At 36.9% G+C, this 12,583-nt stretch overlaps 1 protein-coding gene across 8 annotated transcripts in view; it reads right to left on the bottom strand.

Annotated features, from left to right (window-relative positions):
- The window catches only part of UNC79 (unc-79 homolog, NALCN channel complex subunit), a 111,936-nt gene that overhangs the window by 95,823 nt on the left and 3,530 nt on the right, over positions 1–12,583 (bottom strand). For 7 of the 8 annotated variants that reach the window (XR_008577467.1, XM_054828563.1, XM_054828564.1 and 4 more), the window contains exons 2-4: positions 11,011–11,131; positions 4,919–5,223; positions 1,324–1,494 (exon numbers count right to left, since the gene is read on the bottom strand). Coding sequence is in view for 7 of the 8 variants with exons in the window: in XM_054828563.1 (XP_054684538.1) it covers positions 1,324–1,494; positions 4,919–5,223; positions 11,011–11,131 (597 nt within the window). In the remaining variant the exon portion in view is untranslated. The remainder of the gene's footprint in view (positions 1–1,323; positions 1,495–4,918; positions 5,224–11,010; positions 11,132–12,583) is intronic. The other variant, XM_054828566.1, reaches the window with a different exon arrangement.

Raw genomic sequence — 12,583 nt, 5'->3', positions numbered from 1 at the left:
TAACCCAAAGAGGACCTATTGCGCATATGTATGAAATATATCTTAGTAATTTTCATTTGCATACTGTTATTAGATCTGTCAAAGGTAACAGAGAAAACATCATTGCAATGTCTTACAAGGGACTATTTTACATGGGGAAACTGAGGTACAGAAGAGTTAAAGGATTTCTCCAAGATCACTGACTGGTAGAGCCAGAAAATGTAGGTGATAAATTTCCGTAAGATCTTAATCTCATAACATTGGACTGTACTTCTTTCCATGTTCTAACAGCATCTTCTACACGCTTAAATTACATCAGTGTTGATCCCTGTACAAAGTTGTTCATGTTTTCCCACTGAGGTCTGGAATACAGTTAAGAAGGAGAAATTCTTGCAGAATCATGGGATAGTTGATGTTATAAGGGACCTCTGGAGATCATCTAGTCCATTCCCTCTGCTCAAAGAAAGGTCAACTAGAGCAGGTACTCAGGACCAGTTGTGTTTTGAGCATCTGCTAGGATGAACAATCTGCAACCTCTCTGGCAAACTGTTCCAGTGTTTGATCACCCACACAGTAATTAAAACGGACTTTTAATATTGATCCTAATGCTTCCATCTGCAGAACATGGTTACATTTATCACTACTACTGAAATCCCATCAAGCTTTTATCAGGTACGTAGACAAGCATTCAGAACACACCTCAGGATTCACATTGTGCAGGGATTATGAAATTATGTAATCATGAGACACCCTCGGGGAGGGGAAGAAAAAAAGAAAAAGAGATATAAAAAGGCAGGCACTGTCAGATTCAGTCTTAACACTTATGGATAGGAGACATTACAAGCACAGTTATTTAGTACAGAACTTTAAGAGAAAATGCCGAGAAGAGAGGGAGAAAAATCGGAAATTCATCACAACATCTTTACATTGATAAGTCATTCTTGTACATCCATATATAGACCAGATGCAAAAATTATGCATGTTGCTATTGTATCTATTGCTTCAGGAGTAGTTTGCCCATTGATTCTGTATTCAAAACTGCCACTGCTGGCACTGAAAGTTCTGAGTCTGAAAACAGTGTATTTCTTAAATAAGCTAAACTTCACCCTTCAAATGAAGGATGAATTCACACAGTAACCCAGCATAATGAATAAATAAAAATTATAGAATTATTTCCCTTTGAAAAATAGTTACACAGAACTATTTTACATATATACATACAGTAGACTGATGTCCCATTACAATTCTATGACAGATCAAACTTTGACTCCTACAGTCTAATACTATTATAGTAGTGCACCATGTTTTCTGAGACATAATAATACTAGAATGAGTTCTACTTACATATAGCCATAGGCAGAAAAGATGTGCTGAGATACTCTATAATATCCTTGTGCAGAAATGGAGGAAAGGTAGCTAGAGTTGAAATCATTGTATAGGGTAAAGTACTCAAAATATCATCATTGAGAAAAGGAAGTAAGCATGTAGTAGTGTAAAAAATTGATTGCCCAAGATCTGTTGAATAAAATGAAATAAATACAGAATCATTACAATGGAAAAATAATTATGACTAGGTACTTTTTAGTTTACAAAACTATTAAAAAAATTACATTTAAATTCAAGTTTTCCCCTCAAAGTAATTTAGGAAGTTAATCACTGTAGACAAGAGCCCTCACCCATCATTTTTAAACCCCTCCTAAAATAGAGGGAAGCAGCTGTTCAACAATACTCAGAAGAGTTTGGAGGGAAGATGAATACTACAGCCAGTAAAATCATCAATTAAAATCAATGTTGTTTTAATTATGCAGTGATTAACATATAGTGGCCTGCATTTAGGCAGAGATGTTATTAGAATCAGAATTTAATGTGCACTTTGGTATTGAAAGGCCTGCTTTTTAAAAAAGCATTCTAGTCTTTATCAGCCATAGTAAAATAAGATTTTTATCTTAATTACCCTCAAGAAAGCTGCAAAGTACCCCCCACATAGAGACTACAGAAAGCGTCACTGTATTTTGCAAACAGCATGTGATTAAACTATGGATCTTGTTTTCCTGGGAAGCCATTGAGGCCAAAAATGGCCAAGGCTTAAAAGGAAAGGAATATTTATCAAAAGATCCATACTTATTCTAATTAATTATACTATAGCTCTTTGGAAGGGAAACTTAAGAAATGTGCAACATTTTAAGAGCCGAAGGAAGGGATAGGTTATTGTGTATCTGGGCATTGTGGCATCTTTATACTCTCTTTCAAATGAGGAACTGAGCTGGGGCCAATAATCCTCTGAGAAAGGTTACAGCACTCAATGAACCCCAAGTTTGAACCTGCATGATGATCCCAATACATCATAAGGCCCTTCCCCTGCATGAGAGGGACTCCTTTAGTTACTCACTCTGTAAGTATGTTACACAGGCCTTCAGTTTCATCTGTACAACTAGGATGATTAAAAAAGCCTCTGTGAAGTACTCAGAGGTCTGTAGCTGTAAACCTCATTAGTCATAGTAAGACTTAAAATTAGTACTCCATTTCAGTGGTTCTATCAAGTCTTCTATGCAAGGGTCTAACTAGACCCATAACGCCAGACAGTATTTTTCTCTTGCAATACATATTTACCAGCTAAGCATTGAGAGTTTTTTATAATCTGATTGGACCAAAGCTCAGGACCGCCTAGCACACCAGTTGTACTTACCCAAACAACATTGATTGTTCTGATAAAAAAATACATTTATTTTAGTCAAATGCTAAGCTGAAGAAGAAATAAATAACAAGTTGTATTGCAAAATTTAATTCTCTGTACACAGAACCATAGAAAATAGCAAGTGACCTCCCCTCGCCCCAAGCATGAGTCAACCAAATTATTCCTGGCAGATATTTATCTTAAAAATCTGCAAGACAGTTCACTCTTCCTGGCAACTCATCCCAGTGCTTAACCGTCTTTATCATAAAAAGGCCTTTTATTTTTTTTGTTTTTTAATTTCCATTGCTGCAGTTTAAGCCTATAACTTCTTATCCTGATCAACTATGACCACAAATAGTTTGGTTTAGTTTATTTCTCCTCACAGCAACCTTTACATATTTGTAAATGCCTCCCTTCCATTTTTCTCTAAGCTAGATAAACGAAGTTCTTTCCATTTTTCCTCACTGTTCACATTTTCTAGACCTCAGATCATTCTTGTTTCTTTTTCCTGCACTCCTCGCAAATGGTCCATGTCTTTCCTGAAGCCAGATGGACAAATCTGAAAATTTCACTCCAGCTGAGGCCTTGCTAGGGCTATTAGAATGATAAACAAAATGCTTTGCATGTCTCATACACAAAACACCTGTTTACATAATTCTAGAATAATATTAATGTATTAGTTACTTGTGGTCTGCCTCTGATCTACTGTAACACCCAGATCTCTCTGCAGTACAGCTTTCAAGCTAGTATTTCCCCCATTTCATTTCTGACTGGGATTTCTCCTGCTTAAACATAGTATTTTACACTTCTCCTTTGAAGATATTTCAAAATAGGATTCAATTTGCCAAGATTGTTTTGAATCGGATATCTTTCACACAAAGGACATGCTATTCACTATCTTGATAACCCCCACAAATCAAAGTGCTCTCTCATTTCTATCAGCCAAGTACAAGAACTAAAATATTTAATCGCAGTAGACCCAGCACAGACTCCTGTAAGATTCCCACTTGGTATACCCTTCCAGCTGACAAGAGCCACTGGTAATTACTCCTGGAGTGTTTTCCTCACTCAAGTGGGGACCATATGTCCCAGGCTGCCTATTAGGATGTCAAGTGACACAGCAACAAAAACCTGACTATGGACAGGAAAACCCCGCCAGGAGAGCCATTGTGCTGCCATAACAGGAAATTATTTTTGCTCAATGTTATTTGTTCTTTACAGGTCTCCATTGGTTGTTAATTATCACCATGCTATCTATTTAGAAAAAGATTGTTTTGATAATTAACTCCTCCACTTCCATAAATTGAAGTTAAAGTCGACAATTTGCCAGGAGTCCCACTTTTGTAAGATCATACCATGTCCTAGTGCAGTAGTCTTTGATTCAAAACAAGCTGCTGCCAGCTCAAAAGAAATTCAGCATTTAACAGAAACATGTTTCCTCCTAAAGAGTTTCAACCATGTATCTGATTGACCACAATCTTCCTATACTGAACTATGTAAGTAATACACCCTGATACCATGGTGAAAATTAATATTTGGCTTATGTGACATAGGGAGAAAACTGGGCTCCTGAATCCCAGTATGTAAAGCCACAGACTAACAAGCCAGACATATACAGAAGTTGCGGGAAAATAATATAAATGCAACACAGTCACAAAAAAATCTTGCGATTAACTAATTCAAAACATAAGAAAATATAGCTTTTCTGTAAGTCAGACAGAGATATTGCTATCTGTTTACCCAGGAATATTTTAAAGCCATCTCAAATCACCATTACCATGTTTTTTCTTCAATTAAATGTATGATATGTTCTATTTAGAGATGGACCTTCACCAAAACACTCAATCTGCATATTCGTTATAGGCTGGATATACATTTGCAAGCAATTTGTGCCTTTTTAAGAAAGCCACCCCAAAAAGACCGGTCTGAAGATATCCCAGCAGATTCAAATTCAAAATCCAGATTTTTTAGACCCATCTGTATTATTTTTGTTACATACCATTGTATTTGAGTTACATACCACCACCACCAGTATATCACTAAAAATCAGACCACCTCAGAATTCAAACCCAAATCCACACTTAGCAAAAAACATCTTTTATTTAAGAAAGTCAAACCAAACACTTGGATATAAATGCATCCCAGGAGATTTGAATTCCAGATCCAGGTCAGTTTAGGCCCATCTCTTCTACTGCATTTACGCATCATTCATGGATTCACAGCACTGAAGTTAAGCGTACTGGAAGGGTTCAAGGGCCTGCTTACCATGTTGACCATGTTGTAGCAAGGGAACTAGATCCAGCAGTGTCACCAGTGTCACGTAAAGTCCTTGATAGTCCAAAGATGGGTAGTCTGATAACTGAGCATCACGACTTTGCTGGCCACGTTCAGATGGAGCATCTCGCAGGACGCTGTAAAGGAGGGAGCGAGTAACAGTAGGGTTGATGGAACTGACCTGTGGTCTTAGAGATGGGGTGAGTGGGAATGGCACAGGAAAAAGACACATGGTCATGGGCACTGTCAAATTGGAGGCATCTTGATTCTCCTTCTTCCCTGTGCGGGACAAAATGCTGTTGGGGGGACAAAGAAAAAAAAGAGACAACAAAGACACAAAGAACAGCACATTACATTGAAATGACACTATAAAACAAATAATAAAACACCAGATACATCCCACATAAGATGCAATTGCTACCAAAACCAGTGTGTCTACAAATCTAGCAACCATTCACTTTCATGCTTCAAGATAAGAGAATTAAAAATTGACATCTAGGAAAATTCATTGCATCTCATGTGTTATCTGGTTCATAAGGAGCAAAAATATAAAAATGCATGTTTCAGTGCCCTACCCATGTTTCACAGTTAAGAAAAATTCTGAGAATTAAAAGTGTTTGCTACGGAAAAATAGCTATGTCAAAATAGGCTGGTATTTTGCTCTGAGATTTTGAGAGATTTATTCCCCCTCCTCCCCCTCCCCCATAATCTTTTGAACCAACTGACTGAAAACATGCAAAATATAGGTGTGGCACTTGCAGAAACATGTTTTAGCAAAGAATAAACATGTGTGTTTGTTAAGATAGTCTTAAAAATCACATGTTTATTGCATTAAAATAATGTCTGTATGTATTTTATGATACTGTTTCATGACCACTCACTCAGTATCATTTGAGATAATGAAGTTTAAACAGGCACATGGATTTAGAAATAATATAATATTTCTAAAATGTTAACTAAACTACATTTGGAAAAGTTATAAAATAATATATAGTAGATGGTCTTTAGCATATGTTTGTGAGCTAATGATAATGGTTGTTTATGTGTGTTTTTAATTTTGCCCATGTTTAGGGAGGAAACATTTTACTTTATGAATACAAACACTCCTTGGGTAAATAGTTACCTTCAAAAATCTAAGGGCTAAGCAAGCAAGACCAATTATGTAACTGCAGATCAGACAGTATGTTACCATACATTCCTGCTGTTACTTACGTTATTATTCAACAAAACTCACTATAAACTAAAGGAGAGATAATTTCAAAAAATAAAAAGAATTTAGTGGGAATCAAAATAGAGGCTATACGTCAACCAGCTTGTTATGTTGTTTTAAGAATGTTGTAAACATGGTTGTAAACATGTTAATCTAATTTATTTTAAAAAAATAAACCCCACTATTTTAAACAGAAATAAATTGTCACTTAAGCAGTGTTATATTTTAGTTATCAGGCAATTATAGGGTTAGTTCATGTGTGCCTATAAAATATAATACACCTTTTAAATATATTAAACCACACACAATGCTGCTTTTTTTTTTTAAAGCAGGTTTTGCACCTTTCAGTGGTTGGGATTTCCAAAAGCAGTTGCTGTTGGTTTAACTCTATTCCCAAAGTCAGTGTTAAAACTTATAAAAGACAACTCAGTGGCATTAAAATTTCCACTGACTAATGAAGAGCAGAGTTATGTCAAAAGGGAGCACTTCTGGAAACCTCTGTCCTCTTTAACAGTACAGAAATCCCTATCGTATAATCACCTTAGCACAGATATATCTTACCTCACAAGTCAATTCAACAATTTACACTAGTAAGCTAAACTCTTGCTAAGGTGCTTATAAGACAAGGTGTCATTCATTTGCCTCATACATAAAACACTTCTACAAGTACATTTCTATACCAAGTGGCTACTATCACATCACACTTGCAGTAAGAGATGACAGACATAGTCTGTTTTAAGAAACTATATTTTTTTTTCCTTTTTTGTGCCTTACATATTTGGCAGATTGTTTTGGTTTCTGTTACCCAATGTCCAGTACAAGAAACATGGTGACTGTTATGACAGTGTTTATGAAATCATATCAGAAATTCACCTAAGATCTAGCATTACGTTAAAAACAAATAATCAGAGTGCTGATTCCTTTCAATTTGCTTGATGTTCATTTGCTATACTTTGCAGCTCATATTTAGAGATAAGAAGGTACTAAATTATATTCCTTCCCTGTCTAACAACAGATGATACCAATTACCCATCCCTTTGCTTGCCAATAGGTCACTTCAAGCACACTTTTTTCCAGGAAGGATATCACTGTATTAATTAATCCTTGCTTTGGTAAGTGTAAGGTAGTGATGGAGAGCTTACACTATACGCTTCCCTTCCTTTTAACATGGAGCTATGGCCCATCTATGGATTAGAGGTCAAAGCACACTGTCTTGTGTCTTGATCAGGGCATCCTTCTGTTCACTACAGGAACAGCAATGAGACTTTATCTATACTCCAGCTGCAACCATGCAAAATTTAGAAAAAAAAAAATACACAACTTTCAGACCCAGGCTTTTCCCTGACCTACATGTTTTAAAAGCAATAAGCAGAAGAGTCAAAACTGAAAATCTAGGAAGTTCCCTAAGACCAAGATACAATGATTGCAGTTTGCTCCTATTTCTGTTCAAACCAAGTACTGAGAACTTGGAGTGTCTGCAGATCATCACTCCATACTGAACTTGCTCCGTGACAAGTCACAAAACTACTAGGGCTTGTTTCAAAATTTGTACATCTTTGCTGCAAATCTACCCCAAAATTACTGCCTTCCAGGAAAGGTTTCCTAAAACGCCTACAAGAGAATTGCATCTTGCCAAGGCAGCAAAACAAGCCTGACCATTAATTAGCCACTGGGCATTTATAACTCTTCTTTAGGTAAAACATTTTGCTTAGAAATACATATGGAGAATTTTCTCCAAGAAAATGTGAAAGAATGAGCTGTTCTGCAAGATGTTATATTAAGTCTTAGGTCATTCCTCAAATGAGGGAGAAAACACTGAAAATGAGCAGGGCATGAAACAAATTCATGCTGTAATGTAAAGAAATGCTTTTGCCCAAAGAGAAAATTAAGGAAGAACTAAATGAATCAATGTGCTATGCATTGTGTATGGTGATTTTATGTGATGTTTGTTCACAGAAATAAGGAATTTAATTTTTTCAGCCATTCCACATCTGTTCCCCCCACCCCTGAGCTTGTGATTTATTGAGGCTATGTACAGAGCAAAGGAGTAAATTAATCCCTTGTGCAATCCAACTATAGCTAGCAGAATGACACCAGATATGAATGTGATCCAAAACAGTGGGCATGCCCCACTGAAAAGAACACAGTCAACGTGTCTATAACATGGAAAGTTAAAAAGTATAACAAACTGTAAAAGCTACACCTGTAAAACTCAATCATCATATGGAGTTTCTCTGACTAATCACTATTCCTCCATTAGTCCTTTGACTATATATGTTCATCAAGAAATGTTTATCCTAAAAAATTCAGCTGCAAACAGAGTACGCATCAAACTGCGAAATATTTTTTAAAGCTATTCTAAAATAGTAGATGATCACAAGCAAACTATTCTAAAGATTAGATCCAAAATCTCCAGAAATCATTAAGCATTTTTGCTACTGTTTGATCAGTAGTCTCTTAGCAGCCCAAATTCATTGCATATGCTCTGTCTCAAGCTAGAAAGATTATTCTCCACCATGTACTTCTATCATTGATGTTAAACCTTGCACAATGCAGTCTCAGTGTAGGAGGCAGAAAGAAGATTCAGCATGCAACATATTCAAAGAAATTTCTGAACACGCTCTTCAGAAAGGTTCTTAACCAGTTTGTTTAGTTTTAGGGTAAATCTTGCAGAGATCTGCACACAGTGGGTGGGAGTTTCCTTCTTTCCATCTGCCACACTAAATACAGGGTGTGTTTTGTTTTGCTTTTTTATCCAGCTTCTTTCTTAGTATCAGCAAGTGTATAAACTTGTACTGGTTCAACCATAGCACTCAGGCTTTGACCCACAGTTCAAATTCCTCAGTTGTGGGGATTTAGAATGTGGATTTGACTTTGAGAGTATCAGAATCCAGTCCACTTAAATTTAGATCCAAGTTCTGGCTTTGATTTCTGATGCCCTTTTAGCTCTGAGGCTCATCAGATCCCAGATCATAAAGCCATTTGTGTAGACCTGCATATCAGATACGAGTATCACTTCTGCCCCATGAGGTTCAGCATTATCAACAAGAGGATTTTGGTTCAGTCCCATTCTGACTGAAATATGAAATAAAGAAATGGAGTTGCTCAATTGTGTGATTGCTGCCCTGATTTCTGATCTGCTCTCACATTTGGTAAGTATAAAGCTTTTTCAGTAAGCCCAGAAACATCACTGCTCACGGAACGTGAAGCATTTGTCACACAGGACGTCAGCTGTACTGCTTAGAAAGATGAAGACAACAGGGCAATATAAAGACACTTTCTTTAAGCAGCAGACTCTAAATCCATCCTGTCCCAAAGGGCTTCTGCCCAAAAAGAAATGGATCTCATTATAGCACTTGGTAGTTACAGCTAAGAGAGAAAATGTTCAGAATCAAGTCCAACTTTGTTGCTTTAACAGCTTAAAGGCCCACAGCATTTAAGCAGAGGCTGTTTTGTCATACAGAATCTTACTTAAATGTGATTTAAGTGTGTGTGTTGTGCAAATAATTCATCAAAACAGCCTAATGTGGAAACAGAGCCACTTTTCAGAGGTATCTTCAATGACTCTTTGAACATTTTTTTTCCCCACTGTTGCAATATAATGAGACAAAATTTAGTTTATTAATCTTAAAAAAGAGCTCTACTGGTTGCCATAAGTTTCTTCAACACTGTAAATGATGAAGGGAACAAATTTCACAGTGGTTAAACAATTCTACTCTTGGAATTTTCAAAACAGGAGGTTTTTAAGTTTGCAGTGAACAGGTGGTCCACTGACAATAAGTATTTCTGTCTATGTATCATTCCTTTTTATAAAAAAGGTCAAGAATTTTGATACATCCTAAGCACTTTAAATGAATGTTAGACTGAACTACTGTCGTTCTTTCAAGTTTAAATTCTTGCTTCTCAACTTGTATACATCATAGGGATATGTGCACAAATATATGGGTTAATTGTATTTTGTTAATGTTTCCTCATCAAATAAGGCAAACAGCTGTATTTCCAAAGTAGCTTCTGACAGCAGGGACAATCCTTCCAGGTATAAATCTACGCATAGAAATGCAGCTTTAACTGCATTTTCCTGGATGTGAAAACTAGTGCCAGCCAAAACCCAGGCAGTCAAAATCACCTCTTCACTGTCAAAAGCCATTTCTGAAACAATTTGAAAATATGAATCCTCTAGGTAGCACTGTGGAATGTATGCCATTCCTAGTTAAGTCTTATAATTTTTTATATCTTCTTATCAAGACATGAGGTAGTATTTTCTACTTAAAATTTATTCTGTAATCATATGGTAATTAGTACTATATGTTATTATTAAATGTTGGACTGAATCAAAACCCCAGGTCAGAAAAATCCTGACCTGTTGTTGCCATCCAAATCCACATCTGTATACAAACTTTGTGTCTACTCGTATTGTTATAAGGGACTGAACCAGAACCCAAACCTGACAGCCAGCTGAACTACAGCACAGGAAGAACCTAGTTCTGCTCATCGGGCTCATTGCTCTAGGATTCTGAGGCACCAGGACTGTCAAGGAGGTGACGAGTATACACATCTCACAGTCTATAGGTCACAAACTCCTTTCTTCACAAGTTCAGCATGTTTGTGCATTCAGCTAAGTCTTAGGAGGGCCAAGCAAATGTGTAATCAACCAAGTTTATTTTAGAATCAGCCACTCAATAAGCAGCTAAACTGGGCAAATTGGGCAACAGCCACTGAAGTGATTCATTCATACTATTCCTTTCTTAAATTATGCTCTGACTCTTTTTGGCTGAGCATTGACCCATTAAATCTTGCAACCAATTCAAAGTCAATTAATACCTCCTACAATTCTTTAGCTCTTTTTTCTTCAAGAGCATTAGTTAAAACTTACCTCAATAACGTCTGAGAAAAGTATTTCAGAGTATTTGCAATGTCAGTTCCAGAGGGCACAGGGTAAATGTTGTGGAGAACCCGGTTGTGGTATTCCTGAAGGTAACGGATTTTGGAAGCAACTACATAAAAGACAAAAAAAACAAAACACAAAAATTTTTATTTAGGTTTTTTTCAGACTTCAACAGAATCATGTCTGTTCCTACCATTTCTGATTATTTTTTTTATTTAACTGTAAAAAACAGCAAAGTCTCTACATTCCTTCTGTTTTGACTGAATAAATTGAATACTCCAGTGCAAGAGTGCCAAGGAGAAGGCACAGAAGTGCCGACACAGCCTCAGTGGAAGCAGAGCTGGCTGGGAACTCTTAATCATGTTAAAAGTGCACTAAGACTGTATAATAGTTAAAAGGAAAGATGCTTCTGAATTACTTCATCCCTTGAGCATACGGATTATGACAGTCTTTCACTACACCAAGATATACTTTGTTCTGCTACAGGGCTCCTTCAGTGTGGAAGATAAATTGTGCTTCCTAAATGAGCAATTAGTCAATAGTTTGTTTAACTGTCATTGTCAAATGGCATTTATTAAAGAATGAATACTACCAAGTCCTCTGCTGAACAGAAGAGCACTAACTTCCTGAGAGACGTCCCTATGCCTCTTGCTGCTGCTGTATCTGAACATTTCATGAGCATTCTGATTTTTTTTCTGTATCATTGACAAGTTGAATGAGAAGGGGTGACATTGTATGCATATTACAGAAAAAGACTGAAGAACAGACACCAAGAGCAAAGCGTCTGCAACTCCTGTTGGAGGCTCAGCTTGAGATACCGAGAGCCATTTTGCCAGAATAGATAGCAGTATGTACTGGACTTTCACGTCCAATAAACAAAAGCATCTGTGAGTGCGCAGTCACACAACAAAAGAGGTTTGACAATTTCAAGTCAGTTATCCATACAATGAGGAACACTCAAATAATCGTCAAGCAAAGAATACTTTTTGCTTGAATTGCATGACAAGAAACCCAGTCTTCCAGCACGCAACTGCCCTCATCATGATCGTCCTTCTCCTGTTTCCTGCTGTACTGACTGTACCAATTTCTGCACCAAGTGAAGCTTCTACAGACAAAAAGTCTTCCTCATGGTATTACCCTGCTTCATCACAGGGAGAAAGCCCATCATATGACTGAATAGGGCTGGGATCTAGGGGAAAACAGCAAATCAAAATCCAATTAGGGAGACTGTCATAATAACCATGCAAAAGTAATAAACTAAGCAATTTTCATTATATTTCCTCACTTTTAAGTGTTTTACTTCACAAATCTATTTTAAGGTGACATTAATGGATAATTAAAATCAATCACCGCTTTTCTTCCCCCCAAACAACTGAAAACAGAAGTTTGTCAAATGGACTCAGATTGCCTCAGCATAGCTAGAGCAAGATCAGAGTCTTTTGGGCCACCACATAGGCCTGTGGCACATGAACTGTCCTCTGCAGTAGGTTATCCCTGTCTCTGTGAGACCAGCCATAACTAGATTCCTACACACCCCCAAAACCACTGGGGTGGTAACACT

This window comes from Grus americana, chromosome 5 (genome assembly GCF_028858705.1).
Source record: "Grus americana isolate bGruAme1 chromosome 5, bGruAme1.mat, whole genome shotgun sequence".
In the NCBI taxonomy this organism is placed as follows: Eukaryota; Metazoa; Chordata; class Aves; order Gruiformes; family Gruidae; genus Grus; species Grus americana.
The sequence above is the reverse complement of the archived record's forward strand: the minus strand, read 5'-3'. Positions and strand labels throughout refer to the sequence as shown.